Raw genomic sequence first — 22,560 nt, forward strand, 5'->3', positions numbered from 1 at the left:
CGTGCATATAGAGAACGTCCAAATCTGGCTTCGTTAGAGAAAGTTATGAATTTTCTAAGATTCAGCGTAACAACATGCAACCCGGAAATCGAATTTTAGATCGATCGATTATAAGCCAACACAAACTAAACGAGAATTGAAGATCTCGTTAATAGGAGCTCAACAATATAAAGACAGTCGAAAACAGACGTCGGATGACAAAATTATGAATTTTTAACGGACTTTAACTGTCTAAGCCTGTTAAAATGTAACTTTAAAAATAAAGTCAAAATTAGCTGACGGATTCTAAACGAAAGTTGTAGATCTCGCAAATACCTATGCGTGGATATAAACAACGTCAAAAACTGAGTTTGTATGCGAAAATTATGAATTTTAGAAGATAATTAATTTTCAGATTAACCAGCGAGTGACACGTGGCAAGATCTAGGCCACATCTTCTTCCCCATGGCATGCCACAAGAATGCAACATGTGGAAAATTACGCCCACCGTAATTTTGAGTACGCCCAACATAACCCCTAAAAAGCCATTACGCCCAACGTAATTATTGAGTACGCCGAACGTACTTGGGCGCTGGCAGCTTAAATAGAGCTCATTTCTCACTCTTTTCTCCACACCTCTTCAACCCATTTTCTCCCAAATCTCCCCAAAGCCTCAAGGTTTTCCCCTTGCACCTCCTAGGTGTTATTAGCGACCCCCATAGCGCCGGAAAGCCCCAAGAAGAAGAGCTTTCAGCTCAAAAGTTCTGCCCGCGCAAAACCCGATTTCTTGCTAAACATTCTGTAAGTTAATTTATGCTTACCGTACTTTAAGTATAAGTTATGTTTAAGTTCATTATCGTTATTATGAACCTAAAAACAAGATTTATCAGTGATTCCAAGTCATTATATTGATTGATCGACTTACAGGGATGATGTCTAGGTTGGATTTAGTGAGGTGTTTAAAGTGGGATTTCCAAACAGTATACTTCGTATACCAAACAGACCCTACCTCCTATATGATTCTACCTGGTTGTTCCTTACTTGATAGATCATGAAGTAGACTTTGAGTTAATGATAAATCTAGACTAATAATTAGTCGCAATAAATATAGGATCAAAACTTTGTGATAATGATACTAGGTTTCGTCAAAAGAAAAGACAATTGCTAGAAGCGAAATGTTGCCCGGATTTTGAGTCATCACTTTAACAAGTGAGTGCATAGTCTCTTTCATGAGCATGATTTTAATACAAGTATTAATAAAGGCATTAAATATTTTGAAAGTTTATACATGAGTTATATGTTTATTATCTGGAAATATGTGTTATATGTATATTTGATGATATACGCTATGTGAACCAGACATGGTTCTATATATGTTAAGATGTATTTACATGATAATAATAATAGAATTATTATAAATGAGAAGATAAATGTATGTTAATACTTAATATTGTGCATAAAATATTACACTAAATTAGGTAGTGTTGCTGAAACAGAGTTGGTATTAAAAGTTCATTATAAGCATTGTAGGCTTCCCTAGTGATGAAATAGGACTTAAAAATAGATGCTTAGTTAATTTAAGTTTGGATATTGGCTAGCATCTTATTAAGGGTACATGTGTGATCGAAATAGAGAGTAGAAACTCTATTTGAGGAAATTGATGATCGATGGAGTATGTCCTACGTAAAAAAGTATTTTATACGTACCAAGTCTTTTTTCAAAGCTCTGTATCTTAGGTGCTACTTGTGCTAGAGTATTATTATGTTCTGGGTTACGAGCCCTACTCATACCAGGGTACTATAATATGCTAGAAGTACTATCATGTACAAAGTCCTTTTTTGACACTATTGTGTGTCGGAGTACGAGAGTACTTTATTAGTATTTCCCAATAACTTTTCTTTTTATGAGCTTTATGTGTCACTGTTTCCTTTCACAAAGTAACTGAGGGAACTTCCTAGACTTCCTAATAGAACGTGTTAGTAATAGACCACCACTAGGTATATATGATGTTGTATTGCCGGATAGGGTGAGACTGGGGGTAAAATACCTCACAGTGACAAATCACTACTAGGCACAATTATCTAGATAACCACCCTTTACTTAATTGCCTTGTTGCTTTTACGAACGGAGGTTCGTGGTGAAACTTATTCCATTCCCTTTATTTGATGTATTTATTGATCTTCGTTTGCTAGCAGGGAATTTCCGAAGCAGTGTCGTCAGTTTGTTGTTCATATTGATCCTTTAGGCTAGGTCCTGTAAGATCGTTGTATATGATCTGTACGTGGGAATCGACAGGATGAGATAAATTGTTTTAGATATATGATATATTTGTGTTAATGATAATAGTTGGATTTGTAGGTTCGAGATATACATTATTATCACATTGTGGGACTGAAATCCCTATGTACTCACCAGGTTTCCCAACCTGGTCCACTTAGTTTATCGCATCGCAGGTAGCGATATTAAAGATACATCCTGCCGAGGGATTCAAGGAGTATTAGGCCATTAGTTTAATTATTGTAAGGCTTGTAATGTTTCGTTATGCTTATGTTTTTGTATCGACGAAGACATCCCAATGCTTTAATATAAATAAAATACATTTATTCGGAAATGCTTTGATAATATCGTTACCGTGTTTTCTGGGGAACAAATTCCATAATATTATTCTATAAAAAGGATACTCTGATATAAGCATAAACAAATCGGTCTTTTTTGGATGTGAAAATGAGAATGTCACATAATTTGGTTCGGTTTGGGTTCAGGTACAAACACTCATCCCTAATTTTTTTTATCATGAAAAGGGTGTTATGTAAACTTTAAACATGAAGCATAACTTAAAACCAAAACCCGAAATTTTAATTAACTTTTACCAACCATTTAAACACTAATTATGACACCAAATAAGCATATTACTTCCCAGTTCCTCAAAGGACGCTCAAATACCAAAACTAGACAAGGTGACATGTTTAATGTGGGAATTCAAAGCTTGGAACATAGTTCTGTAATTAAATAGAGTTAAAATCCCCAAACCTAAAGTAAGGTTTTATTCTAAATTTCTTAATCTCACCATAAGACTACGATTTCCAATGGATCATATGTTGGAATGGAAATACATAATCTAAGCCTAACATCAAACTCATATCATTATCTGAAACCACAAGTCTTGACCTATAACACTTATGGTTTGAAAATATCCAAATCATCACATGAAAGAAAAACTTGTATCAAGAATTAGAAGCCTCACCATTAGTCATGAATTAACAAATGGATCATAGATTTGAAAGAATATAAGCAAACTAATGGCAAGTTCAAGCTCATATCATTGCTTGGAACCATAAATTTGAAACTATGAACCCTTGGTTTAAAATAACCAAATCATCACCATGGAAACTATGTTTGAATAAAATCCCAAGTAATCCCACCATAAGCCATAAATTGACAAATATATCATAGATTTGAAGTTAAATATAATCACCAAGCATGAACCAAGCTCATAACTAGACAATGACCACCAAATTTGGATTTCACAATTGAAGGTTAAGGACACCCATCAAAACAACTCTTATCTTACAAATCTCACAACCATTTGATGGTTAGGGCTTGGAGATGGTTCAAGGAATGAAACCACATCAATAATTCCACATTGACATCACAATTTAAGCAAGAAATTCGGATTACACAACCCATAAAACCCTAAAACGAATTTGAAGGAAACGGGGAAGAAAACTACCTTTTAAAGCAAAATTGTAGAAGATATCTAAGCAATGATTCATCTAGGAGTTCCAATCATCAAATCACCAAGAATTTTGAGGAAAAAAAATCGTTTATGAAGGTGGATTAGAGGTTGGAATTGAGTAGAAGAGAAAGAGGAATGCATTAATGATAAAAAAGAGGTTGAAAAAATATTGATATATTTTGTTCAGCATCGTAAGCGTGACGCACTCCTAAGGGGCTTGACGCGTCCCACAAATATAGTCAGGTTGTCGATTTTTGGTCCCTCACTCTAATTTCTTTTCAATTATGGTCTTTAACTTGGCCCAAAAACTTATAATTTTTTTTCTTTAGTCTACAATTGGTCCTTCTACACCATAACTTAAGCAAACCTAGTATGGGATGCTTATTTGGTCAAATTCTCGGGTTAAACACAAGTTTCTCTAAGTTGACACTATTAGTCTCCTTTCTACAAAAGTCTTACTTAACGCCAAATTCTCTATCATATATTTATTTAAAGTAACGACAAAGTTATTATTGTTAATGTTATAAAATATTTAATTCGTTTATTCATTTATTTCACTTCATGTTGTTTTATTTCAATTTAAGAAAATTTTAGTTTTACCACGAAACTCAAAACTTCTAGCCTCGAAAACAAGATGTTATAGAGAATGCAAAAGTACATTTAACAACAAACTTACTTAAAGGTTTTAAAGCCATGGTGGAAATTGTTTCTTGCTTAACAAGGTGAAAATATACTCAAGAACACGATGACACAATACAAAGAAGTCATTGGGGTCTATCAGAAGGATTTATGATACACAATGATTACATGATGTTGAAATTAAGACGAAGACATTAGCACACCATGGGTTTGCTACCGCTACTGCTGCTACCAACCAACACCACCCACTACCACTGCTACCAACCACCACCACCCACCACCGCCACCACTACTACCACTACCCAACACGACCGCCACCACCGTCATATAGCTTATAAAACAAAGTAAAATTAGACAAAAAAGGGCAATTATGTTATTTTACATCATTTCAACTTTCGTTCCTTTTAACCAAACAAAATATGAAATTAGATTCCAATTTTATTTCGTGCCTACCAAACATGCTATGAAATTGGATTTTAATTCTAACATACTCCAATTCCTTCGTAAACATTATGCAAACCAAAAAGCATCTTAACGTGACTTGATATAATTAGGGGCTGTTTGGTAGCCTCTTAATTGTAAAATTAAGAAGCAACCTCTTAATTTTTCAGATTCAGTGTGTTTGGTTACCTATTAATAAAAGCCTCTTAATCTTTTAAAAGCCTCTTAAACTTTCAGACTTGAATGGGTATCTGGATAAAAAGAAGAGACGCTCATTCCTCTTTTGCCCTCATTTCATAAAACACACACCCACCTTTCTCGATCATCTGGTCTTCGCCCTCCTCCGACCAACTTCAACGCCTCCCACCTTCTCCCATCGTCGACCTCGCACAACACCGTCGCACCCATCGTCGCCTCGCCAAGTTACGACCACCGACGCCAAGCTCTCTGACAGCGCCGACAGGACCCAACCACCATCTGGAAAAGATGAAACCCAAGTGACTTTTTATATAACATACAAATCTTTTCATTTGAATTTCAAGTTTTTGAGTAATTGGTCAGTCGACTCTTTTCATTTGAATTTCAAGCTTCTTGGCCATTTTCTTCTCTGTGATTCGTCTTCTTGATAGACATGGCAGAGTCGACATGTCTCCTGCATTCTCTACCTTAACCCAACAACCATGTAAGTCTCGATTGATTTCTTGTTGTACCAAGTATTTGTCAAAGTGCTCCAGTGAGTTGAATTTTACTGAATATTTTGTGAGCTTTTTTGGGTACTCGACATATTTCTTATTGTAGAATGTTAGGAGTGAGTTATTGACTACAAAGTGTTTGTAGAAATGCTCCAATGAGTTGAACTTCACTAAAAGCATACTCTCAACAGTTTTCTTACACTTAATTTTCGTGTTTTTTTTAATCTGAAATGATAAATCTGGTAAAATTACTTGTTTACAGAAGAACCATGTACATGTTCTTGGAGATTCAATCTCTTTTGGGAGGTTCACATCAGAGTTCGTTTGATTTTGTATGAAACCATTAGTTCGTTTGATTTTGTATTGATTGTTGTGGTTAATTTTTTGTTGACATGAAAGTGATAGAATGTTTGGTTGTTTCTTAAGTGTGCAGGCAGTAGAAATTCAAAGATATTTAGGTTCAAGAAAAATGGGTTCAACGGGAAGGACAAGGATACGCTTTATGGGCAATGTTGGATAGAGACAACATCACAAAGGTAGCCACAACAATTTATTTCTTAACCAAGAATGCATTCATCCATTTTCTCAATGGTTTTCCAAATATGGAGTTTCTTCATTTGATGATTATTGAAGTACCTTAATCCAATCCATGTTCTTCCATCTAATCTACATCGTAACAGTTAGCATCTTCTTTAATTGATCGACAATAGATAGTTTTATTGATTATGTATCTGTCACTTGGTGATGATTGATTTTATAGCTTTTTTTTTTGTAAGGGTTAAATGTAAGAAATAACAATGTATTTTTATTGCTTTCTTTATTATAAGATCATATTTTCGCCTCTTTGGGTTAGAGCATTGTATTTTAAAGAAATATATTTAATTATGTATGATTAACTTTGATTTTGTTGATGTTTATATATACATATGATTGAAGGCTTTGGTTCGTTTATCTTATAAAAATAAACACTGGATTCTTTAAAAAATAATAAAGAGGGTAAAATGGTCATTTTTATAATTCAGCAAAGAAATTCAAAGGTTCCAACCAAACAACATATTAATAATTCAGATTTTAAAAATTTAGACCCTCTTAGAAATTCAGACCTCTTAAAAATTCAGATTTTGCCAAACAGCCTCTTAGTATGGTAATTGTTTGTATCTTACACTATATGCATCGATAACCTTCTAAAATACATATGTACTTCATGTTGTGCGGAAGATCATATGCTACTATATTATTCATTACTCAGGATCATATACAAGTTAATATTTTGACATGTTACTAAAATCGTCTAAATTACGGACTTTTATCGTCTATATGCATTAATTATACAATTTTTTTTTATGGAATTGTAATTTTGGAAACAATTAAGATTTAACCTGTAAAATTGTAGATGTAGTATTTTTCTTGCTTAAATAAAATGTAATTTATATGGCTAAAAAAATACAAGTACATATGGAATAAATATGTTTATTTATTTAGAAACACATAATACAAAAACAAAATAAAGGTTGTTGTTCTATTTTACGTTTAAAAAAGTCACAACTTCAAAACTTAAATAAAGAAGCGGGTAAAGCAATACCATATACCTAAATAATTCCCGCCATATTCCTAATGGGTTTAGTTGCTGCCCTTCATGGTTTCCCTGCTTATAAACCGTATCTATATTTTTTGTAACAAAAAAAAAAAAAAAGAAGAAGCCATTTGGGTGCATATATGGAGTCCGAGTTGACTCAGTCGTTTTGAATCCAACTAAATAAGTTATTGTCGTTACCTGTAAATAAAAAAATATTGTATATCGGCTGTTAATAACTACAGTTGTTTTTTAGTTTGACTATCATAAAATAAGTACACATTTTTTTTTTGGTACAAGTTTTCTGTCCATATTTAATGAGCAGAATAGGTGTTTTTTTTAACTTGTTAAAAATATTACATTTAAATATATTATTTTGGATATTTCGTATGCCATAATCAATTTGTTGTTATTTGTTTTGTAGTAGCTCAAATTTTTTTTATTAAGTATAAAGTAATATTATCTATTTACATTTTATTTAAAATGATTTTGTAGGCGTTTATTCTCACTATGAATCATTATCATTTCATTTCATATAATATAAATACATCCAAAACTTATCTCATACAACATATTCCTTACCGATAATTGTCTCATTTCGATTAATGTATATGATAATGTATATGATATAACCACTTTCAACATATCATGCATATATAAACACCCCTTGGTATATTTCTCATATAGCAACTATTATAAGGCATACGTGAGGTTAATTTTGTTCCACACATATAAATGTTTCATTGAATTACGTGTTAAACTAAAAAGTTGTATATATTCTAGGGTAGCATGAGTATAAAGTATCCATGATATTATTTTATACCTTCTGGGTCTTTGTTTTTAGTATCCGTTGGAAGATTTAAGTGTTGTAAGAGTACGAAGAACAAATGTAGTCTTTTTTAGATGGTTAAATGTTTTTTATGATTATTTTTACTTTAGTATGAGTGTGGATGTTGTAGCGTTACAATTATGGTATTATAGTTTCATTTATTAAGACCAGAGATCTTGTATTTTTAGAGAAATCAAATATCCTCATACTTTTTGTTTATACCTATCTTTATATCCATTTGATACAGACGAGTGTCAAAACTAGGAGATATGATTAAGAGAAAGAATTAATGGTGTATACATGTCATTATTCTATAGGAGTAGGAAGATGGATAAAGACTCTAGGAATATATTTAATTTTTCTGTATATTATCAAGATTATGTTTCTTCGATAGTCATTTACCATGGCTCTCCCATGCTGTTGTATTATGTCATCTTACTTATATTTATTGATCCATCGTAGGGTTTCACGTGTGTCGATTATTTGGTCATATATCAATGTTGGTCTTTAATATATTTATATTTTACAACTATTACTATGTTTTATGTTTTCAGACAATTGTCATGCATATAATTCAAATTAATTTTGTAAAGTTTATTTTGTTTGTACATGTGATTGTTACTATATAAAAGCAATATAAACGATCGTATTAAATTCAAGCTTCACTTTTAGTAGTGTTGGGAAACAAAATGCTAGGATGCATGTAAAATAAACAAATTGAAGATTTGTTTACGATAATACAACTTGATAAAAACAAATATGTTATATGTACAAATAACTTTGATAATAGTTGTGTGCTAACACTTACAAAAATAATTGATGTTTTAGGCAAAAGATTGGAAGCTAATTTGACATAAAAACTTTAATTATCTGTTATATAGTACATGGAATTATATTGAAATTGAGAACAATGCTATTATTGTTATGAGCTATTATTGTTATGACCATGATAGCCTAAATACATGACTATGTTAGTTTTGTGGTTAACTTGTTTTTTACTCTTTGAAAAGCTGAATTTTTATAAATATATAAATATAAAGTGATATGCTTATTTGATTATTATTGTTAATAAATAAACCAAAACCAATTAATATAAATACAAAGACCAAAAGTATAATATGTAGTCATGTAATATCAACTACATATTTTTTTAGAACAATGAATACCAACATATCAAAATATAAATATTAAAACTTTTTTTTTTTGTGAATATCGAAATGTGAGTGAAACCAGATATATCTATTAGGCTAAACTGTGTTGGGTTGAATTATCGTCGGTATCCTATATAGGCAACATTGTCGAAGGTGAACACAATCTCTCAATAACTACAAAATTAATTTACCAATAAATATTTGTTGCTGAAAATATATAAGACAAATACTCTCATGTGTATTTCTCTTTCTATTCTATTTTTCATATCTATATCATCAAAACCACCTCATTATATAGACATCAAAATGACATGGATCAATTTGATTTATGTAGAGTGTTAAGCCATATACAATTTAGAAAATGCATAACAGAGTAATCGGAGGGTAGTTTGCAAAAATAAGTGATAATCTACTTATTTCATAGTTAATGAAACTTTTCAATTGTATTTAATTTTCTCAAAGTTTTTATTTGCAATAATTTGAACTTGATTTTATTTTACTTTCTCTCTAACACCTTACATAATTTTGATAAAATTCATAACCATGATGTTTACATACCAGTTATTTAGTGTAATATGGTTTCGAAATGACATGTTTAAATTAAATTCAATGAGAAAAAATGATGATTATTATAATTCGTTGAATTTAGCCCTAATTTGAAATTACAAATAATTAGAAATTTCATAATTTCCGGGATTATTACCTAGCAAAAAGAGGGAAACATGAAACAATTAAATTTCAAAATCCAGCGAGTCGTAGACTGAATCGGGCGAGTCACGAGTGGCCGACTCGGACGATTCAAATCTAAAAACCACCATCAATATATAGAAGAGTGTGTACTGAAAAACCCAATATTCGTCTCCCCCGCAAGTATTGTTTTCTAGGGCTAATCTCGACACCATATCAGACGCGGATAACACACATATACATACATACAGATTCGCATGTATCTTTGACACAGGCGAAACCCTAATCGGGATTCCAGTGGCGGCGAAGCTTTCTCGACAAGGTACGATTTATATCTGCATCGAATTTTCTGGAAAGTAGCAGTTGCAAGCTGTTTATCCGAAAACAACACGCTTTATAATTTTTGTCAAATTTTCCTTCTTCTTTTGGTTATAGCATTCGATTAAATTCTTATTGATAATGAGATCTGCGAAAATCTTGAAAGTTGCGTCATTATTGTTTGAATTAGGATTGATCGGATTGTCGATTGATGCTTTCGCCCTAGAATTTATTCGGGTGTGATTTGGATCTGAATCGGAGGGGGAGGGGGGATGGAGCCTGAGGTGGTCAAAAGGGAGCGTCGAGGAAGAAAGCGAAAAAGAAAAGATGGACAAGATGCAGATAAAACAGCCAAGAAAACAGCAGGTGGGGCGAAGCCTAAGGTGCTTGTTGGGAGATATGTGAAGAAGGAGTTTTCCGGAGTTGGTGTATTCATTGGGAAGATTGTTTCTTATGATGCGGGATTATATAGGGTTGATTATGAAGATGGGGATTGTGAGGATTTGGAGAGTGGTGAAGTGAAAGGCTTTATTGTTGAGGACAAAGATATGAATGCTGGTTTCCGCAAAAGGATAAAGGTTCTAGATGAACGTATATTGAAGAAGTATGCTAAAGAAAAAGCAGTTCAATCTGAAAAAGTGAGAAATGATAATGGTAGGATAAGTAATGGTGTTGAATTAGCCAATGCTGAAAAGGATGAAAATTCAGTTCGTGGTGGTGCTTTTGAACTTAGTGGAGCTCAAACTGAGGTTGATAATGAATCATCCAGTGAAATCAGTGATTATGATCTGTCTGGTAACATTGTTGAGGTTGAAAGTCCTTCCACCCCACCACCACCACCACCACAGTTGCCGCCTTCTACCGGAAATTTCGGGGTCTCTGAAGAGCATGTGTCATTCCTTCTCTCTGTATATAGTTTCTTGCGCTCATTTAGTGTTTGTTTGTTCTTAAGTCCTTTTGGACTGGATGAATTTGTTGGTGCTCTTAATAGTTCTGTGCCCAATACACTCCTGGATGCCATTCATGTTGCTCTTATACGTGCTTTAAAGAGTCATGTTGAAATTCTCTCTTCAGAAGGTTCAGAGCTTGCATCAAAATGTCTCAGGTATTTCTTTACGTATCTTTAGTTACATGCAAAACATTCGATTGCATCTAAGGGCATTAAGCATACAATCATAAGAAAGAAAATAGAATCTTTTTCAAATGGAAGGCTTGCATTAATTATAGCATTAAATATAACTTCTTGGCATAACGATTTTTCAAAACACGTGCATTCGTTCTTTCTATAGCATATATTCTGCTTTCCCATTGTTGCTAATCTTGATAAATTTTTTGTTTTTCAGAAGCATGGATTGGAGCTTGCTTGATTCATTAACTTGGCCAATGTTCATAGTCCAATATCTAACAACTATGAGATACGCAGAAGGACAAGAATGGAAAGAATTCTATGTTAACGTTTTGGAAAAGGACTATTATACCCTTTCTGCAGGTAGGAAGCTAATCATTTTGCAGATCTTATGTGATGGTGCCCTAGATTCTGCAGAACTAAGGGCAGAAATAGACAATCGTGAAGAATCTGAAGTGGGCCCAGATCCTGATGCAGTTCTTGCATTCACTGAACCTGTAAAAGACACACCTATAAAAAGACGAGGCCGCCCTCCTAAAAACCCTTTACCCAAAGATCAAGAACCTGTAAAAGATATTCCTATTCCTGCTCCAAATTCTTCTGTTCCCAAGGTTACCGGATCACATGTTGGTGCTGATGTGGACGAAGATGGTAATGTTGATGAATGTCGCCTATGTGGCATGGATGGGATTTTAGTTTGCTGTGATGGATGCCCATTAGCATATCATTCAAGATGTATAGGAATAATGAAAATGTTTATGCCTGAAGGGGCATGGTATTGTCCAGAGTGTACAATGAATAAAATTGGGCCAAATGTTACAAAGTTAACATCTTTAAGAGGAGCTGAAATTTTTGGCATTGACCCTTATGAGCAAGTGTTCTTAGGCTCCTGCAATCATCTACTTGTGTATGTTTTCATCTCTTAAATCTTTCTTACTATAATTTTACATTTTTATAATGCATTGTGATTACTGAATGCAGGATGAAAGCTTCTAGAAGTTCAGGATCACATGTTCGATACTATTCACCAGTTGACATTCAAAAAGTCTTGCATGCCCTTACTGACGCTGATGAGTATAAAGCTCTTTACTTGAATATATGCAAGGGTATTTTGGAACATTGGGAAATTCCTGAAAGTGTTTTCTCTCTTCCTGAAACAAATGGAATAGATAAAGAGTTGCCTAACAAAACAGTGGATGCTGACATTTCAACACCCTCTACAATCTTGCCTATGGAAAGTAGTAATGGTGTTGAGGATTTGACTTCAAAGGATGTGGTAGCTGCATCTGCATGTATCTCTGAAAATGGTAATTGCAATATCAAAAGCGAGATGACCATGACCTGTGAAATGACAAATGCGCCCTTGGTTACCAAAGAAGCTCCTAAGTTACCATTTTTTGGTGATGGGTGTTTGTACAAGGGTTCATCTTTTAAGCCACAAGCATATCAAAATGTGTACATTCATGGGGATTTTGCTGCATCAGCTGCTGCAAGTTTAGCCATTTTATCATCAGAAGAAAAGTTGGGTTCTCAACCTCAACCTTTAAGTAGTCATAGGAAATTCATGTCTGCTAACTACTCACTTCAAACAAAAGCATTTTTACTTGCTGCAAAACGTTTTTTCTGGCCAAATTATGAAAAGAAACTTGTTGAAGTCCCAAGGGAAAGATGTGGGTGGTGTCTTTCTTGCCAGGTGTCATCCAGCAGCAAAAAGGGTTGCTTACTGAATTCTGCTCTTTCAAATGCCATTAAAGGTCCTTCAAAGGTGCTTTCTTCAATACGCCATTCAAAAAACACAGAAGGCAGTCTTGCTTCTATTGCAACTTATCTTATGTTCATGGAAGAGAGCTTATGTGGGCTTACAATTGGGCCTTTCCTAAATGGGAATTTTAGAAAACAATGGTGTAAAAAAGTAGAGGAGGCTGCAACTCTTGGGGAAATAAAAGCAGCCTTGCTTGAAGTGAGTATTTTGTCTATTATTATCGTTGATTTTAGGACATTGATATCATGTTGCTCATGGATATAAATCATATGATGTTATTGTTTTTTATGTAGTTTGAGAAGAACACTCGAAGCATTGCTTTTTCAGCTGATTGGATTAAGCTTGTAGATGATATGGGGCTTGAAAAACAAGTCAACACAAGTGTCAAAAATGTGGTGGGGTCCAGTCAAAAACGTCCAGGTAGGCCAGGGCGTAAGCCAGCTGTCATTGTACCTGAAGTCACTGATAATGATGGGAAAGATGCATCAGTTGACTTTTCTTGGTGGAGAGGTGGCATGCTTTCAAAGCATATTTTCCAGAAAGGGATATTACCACAGATGATGCTTAAGCATGCTGCTCGACTAGGTAAAACTTTTTTGAACCAAATTTGTTAAAATCAGCTATAATCAGGGACCAAAAGTGTAATTTTTCTGTTATTATCAGGTGGTTCTGGGAAATTAAATGGTGTGCAGTATGCTGATGGTGTTACAGTTCCCAAAAGAAGCAGACAGTTTGTTTGGAGAGCTGGAGTAGAAATGTGCAAGACTGCATCACAGCTTGCTCTTCAGGTAATCAATCCTCTTCAAAACTTATCATATTCTCTCATTTTGGTCCTTGCAGATTTGAAAATTTTCAATTTTGGTCCTTGAAATAGGTGAGGTACTTAGATCTTCATGTAAGATGGAGTGAACTTGTTAGACCTGATCAACCTATTCAGGAAGGAAAAGGTCCAGAAACAGAAGCTTCTGCTTTCAGAAATGCTTGCATTGTGGATAAGAAAGCTTCCGGAAACAAAATCAGTTATGGTGTTGTTTTCGAGAATCAAAAGCATCTTCCTTCTCGTGTTTTGAAAAACGTATTGGAAGTAGAAGAAAGTGGAGATAATAAGGATAAATACTGGTTTGTTGAGATGCGAATCCCTTTGTATCTTATAAAAGAGTATGAAATGGAGAAAGGGATTTTGCCAAATTCTGATAATAAACATGTCATCACATTGAAGAAGAAGCAGCTTAAGTCAAAGTCTTCTGGGAAAAATATATTTTCTTTTCTTTTGGACAAGAGGGATAATCCAGGGAAATGCTTATGTACTTTGTGTCAACTTGATGTTCCATTTAAGATTGCTGCAAGATGCAGTGTATGTGAAGGTATGATTTTTATACTTCTTTCTTACTAATATAGACATATGTAATTTACTTTTTTTTTTCTTCTTCTTCAGGTTATTGTCATGAGCAGTGTGCGATTGAATCAAGTGTTCAGATGGAGAAACATGTTGAGTTTTTAATCACATGTAAACGGTGTTATCAAGAGAAGTATGTAAATGTAAAGCCTCAAGTTCAAATTCAAATCAATGGGGATTCACCTACAAGTCCATTGCTTTTACAAGGGCAAGAAAGTCAACATTCAACGACCTCCATTAAAGTGGAAAAACAAAATGGCTTTGAAATAAGGCAGCATCATGTTCCCACAATTTCAAATCAATCAGCTCAGAAGAATCATCCTACTCCAAGTCAACCGAAAACCAGTAAAAGTGGAAAGAAAAGTAGTAAAAACATACTTCCAACACAATCTGTGGATCAAATCCAATCATCATCCAAGAAGCCGAAAAATAACAACTCTAGTAAAAAGAGGTCAAAAGTTACTGGAGCCAAGCTGACTTTAGGGTTGATATGGAGAAAGAAGAATCCAGATGAAACTGGAATCGACTTCAGATTAAAAAACTTGCTTCTGAAAAACAATCCAAATGGACACCTATTGGCACCTTCTTGCCACCTGTGTAATAAACCATATGATTCCAGTTTGATGTATATTCATTGTGAAGGCTGCAGTAGTAAGTCTTTTTAATCATATAGATTTAATATTGTAAAATATAAATGGATTATGAATTTATGATTAACTTTCGTTATGTAAACTTGCAGAGTGGTTTCATGCTGATGCAGTTGAGTTAAAGGAGTCGACAATCTTGGATTTAGTGGGGTTCAAATGTTGTAGGTGTCGCAGGATACGGATACCCGTTTGCCCGTATACAGATCCAGAAACCCGAAGGAAACTAGAAGCAAAGAAGAAACCACTGTTCAAGAAGAAAACTCTGGAATCGGATTCCAATTCCGAAACTAACGAAGAACAAGTGAATGAATGGGAACTCGATGCGAATAGTAATACTCCAGTTTTCGACTTGGATGAAGCCGTAAACTTTCAGGAAGACAACAAATCTCTTTATTCCTTTCCGGTTGTTGACCCAGTCAACGATCGTAATCGGAATATTCCGATTCCGAAACTCGAACCTGATGTTGGTCCTGGAATCGGACCGGTACCTAAGAAGTTGCCTGTGCGAAGGCATGTGAAGTCGGAAAGGGAATTGGAGAATCCTGGTTTTGAACTGCCTACAAGTTATAACGTTGGGAATGCGGATCCGGAATCGTCAACTCCGGTTGTGGAATGGAATGTTTCAACGAATGGATTTGAAGATGATATGATGTTTGATTATGGGGATTTGAACTATGAGGACATGGAGTTTGAACCACAGACGTATTTCTCATTCAACGAGTTGCTTGCGGATGATGGTGGTAGTGGTGGTGGTCAACCGCAACCGGGCCCACAAGGAGGAGACCCGGTTGACTCAGCTAACCCTGATGAGTACCAAATGGAAATGGGCATGGGTATGGGATATGATATGAAACAAGAGCCAATGTTTTCGGTTGATTCGGGTGTTGATATGATGCCATGTAGGGTATGTTCACAAGCGGACCCATGCCCGGATTTGTATTGCCAGACATGCGGTTTATGGATCCACCAGCATTGTTCACCATGGGTTGATGATGACTCACCATGGTCACCGGAAACTGGCTGGAAATGTGGCAACTGTAGAGAGTGGGTGTAACCGAATAATGAGGTTATAATCGTCTTTTTCTTTCGTCCCACTGGAACACGAGCCGCCACTGCCACCGGTCAGATGGTGGTTATGGGGCGGGTTTTGGGTAAGTTTGGTTGATCTTGTGAGGGTTGAGTAGGGAAATGTATGGTTGATTAATGATTTTAGATGTTGGAAAAAGTTTGGTTGATTGATGATTGATATATACTACAACATGATGATTCCCCTATGTTATATGGGGGGATTTATACCCTTTTGGTAGCTATGATGATATGTCACATAGATAAGCGGAGTTTTTATTGCTTATCGATTGATTGGGGATTGGATTTTAGTGTTTGCTTTGTAATTTTAACTTCTTACTCTTCTCTTTTAGCACCACACAGACACAGGATCCCAAAACATGATTCTTTCTTCTTCTAGTATTTGACTATTTGGTAGAACTAGGTTAGTTTTAAATGATTTTTGAGGACAATTTTCCTTCCAAATTCTGGCACATGAGATGTTGATGCTTTTTTTCAAACATGTTTTTTTTTTTTTTTCATATAATCCAAGTTTTTTCCCTTTGGTTATGGATTCCTAAAAGCATCAATGATAAGATGGTAGACTTTTTTTTACTTGAGCTTTTTCGTGACACATCTCATCAATTTAAAAAGCTCAAAATGTCTCCATATTTGGAATTTTTTAATCAAATAATGGGACCTATAAATCCTGTTTATGTTGTTTTATTGTTGTTTGTAGTAGTTTTTGTTTATATTCGGTTGAAAACATATAGAACATACTATATTTATTGAAAAACTTTTAATATTTCTTTTTTACTACTTTGACTTGTAATATGTTATGAAATTGATTATTTCTCTAGAACATGAAACAACGTGAATCCGATAAAAATAAAATAATTAATTATAATTGTGTTGCGTTGGGTCATAGACCTTAAAAACCCGGACCGAAAACTGGAAACCGGTCGCCAATTCAAAAAATTAAAAAAAAAAAAGTTGGTTGGAATTATACAGAAGTAACTTTTAATGAGAAACTGGCTAAAACAGAAAGCGTATACTATTAAAAAAATTATATTTTTTCAATTTAAAGTTAGGTTTGATATTGGTAACAGACCCAATTGACTAAAGATTTGTAAACAAATGCTTAAATTGGATGTACATCACTTTTTGCATGACAACTAATGACTAACAACACCAAAATCATTTGCTTTACATAAGTTATGTTGAGAATTATTTTCTTTTTGCATCGATGTTGTACTATTTCAAAGGAAGGTCCAAAAATCATTTGCTTTACATAGTCTAGCCCTTGGTTTTATCAGGTTTATTTATATACCAATATATAAGGACAAAATAGATGGTAAGAGTTGTGACAATTATAGAGTTATGAAAGTAATTAGTCATATTACGAAGTTATAGGAGAAAATGTTGGAGACTAGAAACAGTTTTTTTTAAACTAATCTAGCTTTCGCCTTTCTGTATAATATCTGCATGGTTACGTTTATTTCCCTCTACTTGTATCTTTATAGCTTGTATTCTTTTTCTCCATCCTAAGCTAGCATATTTTCATATGCAAAGATCATCCAATCCATTGGCTTGGGGATTGATAAAACATAACACATGATCAAGAAAATTACAAGCCAAAGAATCTCTTCCTATTGGAATAAACAAACTAACACACTTTGTGTGGGTAATGAACAATGAACATGTATAAACTATATATATAATTTTAAATTACAATTTCATAGCACACCTGTGTTATATACTTCAACTGAATCTACACCAGTTGACAAAGAATGCACCCTTGCATTTGCATAAAAACTTCTATAAGCCCCCAAAAGAAAATCCATCCCAGATGTTTACAGATCATCTGTAAACATCTAGGATGGATTTTCTGTCATCAACCCTTGTGACACTACTTACAAGACTATATAATAAATAAAATTTAAAAAACTTTAACGATGTTTTGAATGATGCGACACGCGTGGCTGGTCAACCGAGCCACGTGGCGTTGCGGGCCCCGTACTTTCCACAACATCTTCTTGAACATTTGATGATCGAGGATTTAACTTACATTTCCCAAAAGTTCTAGAAACAAACCAATTAGATTCAAGAAAAGTATTATTATGTGTTGTTGTTGTTCTACTTACTCTTTTCATTTCTTCCTTCATTCTATTAAACTCTTGTTCAAGTTCACCAACTCTAGACCTCAATCTTTCCATACTCACTTTCATAACTTGATTTTCACGCACAATTGTCACCCACCCATCTCTTTGAACAATTTGGGAAGCCATTAATGGAGGCTGATTCTGATTCTGATTCTCATTATCTAACACAAGATTAGAGGAAGCAGATAAAGCAGCTTTTAGTTGCATTTGCTCAAAAAACAGAACTTGAAGATGAACTCTAAGTGGGAGTCGATCATTTTGAGAAGCATGAGCACATGCATCAATTGAGAGCTTTTGATAGTTTATAATGTTGCAAAGATCTTCTTTCTCTTTCTCATGTAGCCATGGATGGGCCTACATGATAAAATACAATTTGTTCAAGGTTAAATGCGTTTTGTTGATCATAATAAGTAAGAGAAAGAAGGAGAAGGAGACCTTGAAGTAAAGATCCAAAGCTCTATAAAGCCCATCATTTAAAGATCTAGAAGATTCAGGAAGAGCTTCAGCTAAAGATCGAATCTTTTCAGGTTTCAAGTTCACATCAGATGCAACTTCAGCCATATAATTATCTACAAGCTTTGAAACTTTCTTCAATGGTAAAGATGAAGATGATGGTGTTACTTCTGAAGCAATTGATGGTGGAGAAAAAGGAGTAGCAGTTTTTTCAGAGTTCAAAAAATGATTGATTATCTTTTCAACACAATCACTGTTGTATAAAGTATCGGAATTGGAATAAGTAGGAATCAAAAGGGCATCAAGTGTAGCAAGCTCCAATTGCATTCCAATCTTCTTTTCAAGGGAATCTTGACATTTATCATTAACACCCAAAATCAAAGCAACACGTAAAAGTCCCAACAAGAATCGACAGAATGACTTGCCCTTTTTTTCAGGAAGCAGTTTCACAATGCTTTCAAGAAGAACTCGTTGGTCAACAATGGCAGGTTTCATGCTCAAACTTGCAATCGATCTTGCTTTTGCAGTGTGTTGTTGTCCACTTTTCCATCTCCCTAATCCATGAAGATACTTTCTACAATAATACATAATTGCCCCTGTAAATAAGAGGAAAATCCCAAGGATTACTCTGAGACATTTCATCAAACACTTGGAGTGCATCACATATAGAAAATGTAGGAGATGGATTATTAATTTATCATGATACCTGTTAACTTTTCAGGTGGAATGCCTCGAGCTTCCATCATCTTCATAAGCCTGACAAACAACGGGACACTGAGATACGAGACATCTTCAAACCACCAATCGGATTCTGAGCTACGGATTCTTGCGCCGGTGTTGATTCCATTCCATAAAATGCTACCACCGGGGCTCTGTAAACGACCATACATCATCATCGGCCAACCAAACAAACTAGGATCTGTACACGCCATCATCGATATAGCATTCAAACATTTACTAATGATTTGAAGATTATCCGCTTGTGTTGTAAACGTATCACAGCTTTGAAGAGCAACCATGCAATCCTTCCAGTTTTTTACAACATGTTTATGGAAGTAAGTATCTGCTCTGGCTAACAAGTTGTCATCTCCGTACTCATCGAACATCTCAAGATACTCTGCTAAACAGTACACCAGAACTATATTTCGAGGTGTAAGTTCTACACGTACGCCATAGCAGAATTTAGCTGCGATCAGAAATGCATTTGTCCCACCTGGAATGTCTTCTAGGGTAATAATGTCTGTATTTTGAGTTTCTTTGATTAATTTATCGATTTTTCCACATCTTGACGATAGAGGAAACTGTAAAAGTGAAAGAAATCTGGCATCGGTGACGAAAGTTTAGGGTTAAAAACAGAGATACAGAAGAAACATTACCTTGTGAAGATGGAAATTTACTTTGTCTATGATGATCACGATATCGCTTGGTAAACCTGCATTACAAAACCTAACACAAAAAGAAACCAAATTTCAGACGAACAGCAGTTTACGTTTGTTTAAAGCTTTGAAGCTTCGAAATTCATGATCTATATAGCCTATAGATCAAAATGATCGTAGTAGAGTATCATGATTTAGGCTAAATGATGCATCCATCAAAGACGCTTTCCAGAATTTTTAAAGAACATACGAATTGTTGTTGAGTAAGAGACAGAAATGATCACCAATTGAATAAAAAAACCACTATTTGAATTTTGAATTTTGAAGCATTCGGTTATGTATAAAGAATGAGAATTTACCAGTCATTGGCTTCTTGATAGAACTCCAAAGCTTTCCCAGGAGCCATGGCTGATCTTAACTTTCCAACTCCAAAACATCAAAACATCAAAAACCCATCATCTATAATCACTCCCCTCTGTCAAATCTTCGAAATTCTTATTTCAAATACATAAAGAATCATGAAAAGAAGTCGGGTCGGGTTATGGATGACAAAGAAAAAAGCAATAATGATGTCTTCTTCTATACAATACTTTACAATTACAATACAGATTACAGGTAATAATCTAAGCTTTTTTTTATTTGTGTATACTATTTGTGGGGTTTTTTTTTCTTTAAAGAAAAGATCTTTGAGTGGCATGGGACAAACCCAACATCATTTAATTACAACCACCCCAGCAACCAAAAATGGTCCCTATCCCTTATATGTATTATTTAAAAAGATGAAAATTTAACAGGAGAAAAAGGAAAGAAATTTAAGAGAAATACAAGAAACTATACACATCAATGATTTCAAGATTCCTGCTTTTGAGTCAACACCCATTTACTACAAAACACAACCACAACCACCGCTATGTTATGTGTGTCTTTTAGTCTTTGTATGTGTATATTCAGTGGGTTTTTTTATTGATGCTGGCTTTAGAATGAGTCTTGAACACATTAACAATGATGAGAGAGAGAGAGAGAGAGAGAGAGAGAGAGAGAGAGGAGTGGAATATGGAGATGGCGTGGTGTGATAAGTGTGAGTGAGGAATTTTGTCGAACAGGTGGAGTGCAGTTATCGAAAAGCCTTGGATCCATGGAAAAGAGTACATTCGTTGCTTCACAAATAATCTATCACATACCCAAGAAGGTACTAGATATTTTTTTGGATAAATTGGAAAAAAAATGGTAACATAATTTCAATTTATTAGTAATTAAGCATGTCGAACGTCATTTCGATCGTATATTTTCTATATTGATTGCAACTTAATACAAACATATTAAAAAAAGCACTAAATAAACATGTAATCACATCCGCTTATTTATTATTTTTTTATTTATCACAACTCATAGGTCCAATTCATTTTAGGACCCACTTGAATGTTGCCACCATTAACATTTAACACTCACATCTTCAAATAAAAGCATGTGTAAAAGAGAATATTCAAAAGTGAAAAATTATGGTGTTGGCTTCCATTTTAAGGTAGGTGGTGAAGCAATTAAACCCATTGATGCCATAAATTGTAAATACAGAATAAAATATGGATTTTGGTGAATTATATATGTATAAATTGTTGTATATTATTGTTTTCAATAGAAAAACATTTGTGTTGGTACAGGAAGCTATATATGCCAAGAGAATAATATGAAAGGGTGTCTCTTTGCAATAGCAATATAATGCAACATGTATCTTAATCTTTAACTATATAAACCCACGATTGTCATAATCAAGATAACACATCATAGGGTAAAAACCAAAATAAAAATCTACAACGAAAGGATGTCTCCTTCCTTTAATCTTCAAGTGAAATTAATTAGTTGCTATCATTATGTGTCACAACAATGTGGTCTACTATGATAATATGATGTTTATACATCATGTTATCATAATAGCTCTATATTTTGTCTAATAAATCCACACAATCGTCTTGTAATAACGAAGAGCCCACTTAAAAATCCACAAGCCTATCATCACACACCCCTTTTTCCCAAGAGCGTGTATATGATAATATGATGTGTGTTGAATTAGGTGTCTAAGCCAATAACTAAATTGATACATACTTGAATTATTACCAAAATCCTTTTGGGTTGCCCTTAAACTTAGTAATTAAATAAGATGACTCTGAGAGAGAGAGAGAGAGAGAGAGAGAGAGAGAGAGAGAGAGAGAGAGAGAGAGTAACAACCTAAAATACGACCCAAAATTTTTTGTTTTAATGTTACTAAAAATCACATCATCCAATGTCATATATAACAAGAACCATGGAATGAATACTCAAAAGTCATAGTAACTGTATCATAACAAAATATCTGAATAAAACTCCCAGGATAAAACTGAAGTTGTGGTGGGTGCGATGCCATCAACCCGAGCTCTTCCCTTTGCTAGCGGAAGTACCTGAAACCAAAACTGAAACTGTAAGCACGAAGCTTAGTGAGCTCCCCCAAACTACCACATACCATACAACAACATATAAACACATATTGGGTCTTGCCCACTGCATCAGACCAAAGT

General features: G+C 34.4%; 2 protein-coding genes across 2 annotated transcripts; one reads left to right on the plus strand and one right to left on the minus strand.

Moving 5' to 3' along the window:
• The first annotated feature begins 9,885 nt into the window (after positions 1-9,885).
• LOC111886113 (DDT domain-containing protein PTM) lies at positions 9,886-16,352 on the plus strand. The gene is made up of 9 exons (XM_023882348.2): positions 9,886-10,049; positions 10,236-11,150; positions 11,389-12,078; positions 12,153-13,131; positions 13,227-13,518; positions 13,597-13,721; positions 13,808-14,297; positions 14,369-14,980; positions 15,069-16,352. The coding sequence occupies exons 2-9, from the start codon at positions 10,318-10,320 to the stop codon at positions 16,028-16,030; spliced, it is 4,983 nt and encodes a 1,660-aa protein (XP_023738116.1). The 5' UTR covers positions 9,886-10,049; positions 10,236-10,317; the 3' UTR covers positions 16,031-16,352.
• Positions 16,353-17,708: 1,356 nt separating this feature from the next.
• On the minus strand, positions 17,709-20,840 carry LOC111886037 (BTB/POZ domain-containing protein At3g44820). The gene is made up of 5 exons (XM_023882279.2): positions 20,371-20,840; positions 20,012-20,081; positions 19,342-19,936; positions 18,618-19,231; positions 17,709-18,536 (listed from the first exon to the last, which is right to left on the minus strand). The coding sequence occupies exons 1-5, from the start codon at positions 20,415-20,417 to the stop codon at positions 17,970-17,972; spliced, it is 1,893 nt and encodes a 630-aa protein (XP_023738047.1). The 5' UTR covers positions 20,418-20,840; the 3' UTR covers positions 17,709-17,969.
• Positions 20,841-22,560: the final 1,720 nt, after the last annotated feature.

This window comes from Lactuca sativa, chromosome 1 (assembly GCF_002870075.4).
Source record: "Lactuca sativa cultivar Salinas chromosome 1, Lsat_Salinas_v11, whole genome shotgun sequence".
In the NCBI taxonomy this organism is placed as follows: Eukaryota; Viridiplantae; Streptophyta; class Magnoliopsida; order Asterales; family Asteraceae; genus Lactuca; species Lactuca sativa.

Bases quoted from the DNA above. Each gene is read 5' to 3' on its own strand.
- LOC111886037 (XM_023882279.2), bottom strand. From the start codon at position 20,417: ATGGCTCCTGGGAAAGCTTTGGAGTTCTATCAAGAAGCCAATGACTG. The intron at 20,082-20,370 runs GTAAATTCTCAT...TTTTTGTGTTAG, and splicing joins TATCAAGAAGCCAATGACTG to GTTTTGTAATGCAGGTTTAC. The intron at 19,937-20,011 runs GTAATGTTTCTT...TCACTTTTACAG, and splicing joins TAAATTTCCATCTTCACAAG to TTTCCTCTATCGTCAAGATG.
- LOC111886113 (XM_023882348.2), top strand. From the start codon at position 10,318: ATGGAGCCTGAGGTGGTCAAAAGGGAGCGTCGAGGAAGAAAGCGAAAA. The intron at 13,132-13,226 runs GTGAGTATTTTG...TTTTTTATGTAG, and splicing joins TAAAAGCAGCCTTGCTTGAA to TTTGAGAAGAACACTCGAAG. The intron at 13,722-13,807 runs GTAATCAATCCT...TCCTTGAAATAG, and splicing joins CATCACAGCTTGCTCTTCAG to GTGAGGTACTTAGATCTTCA.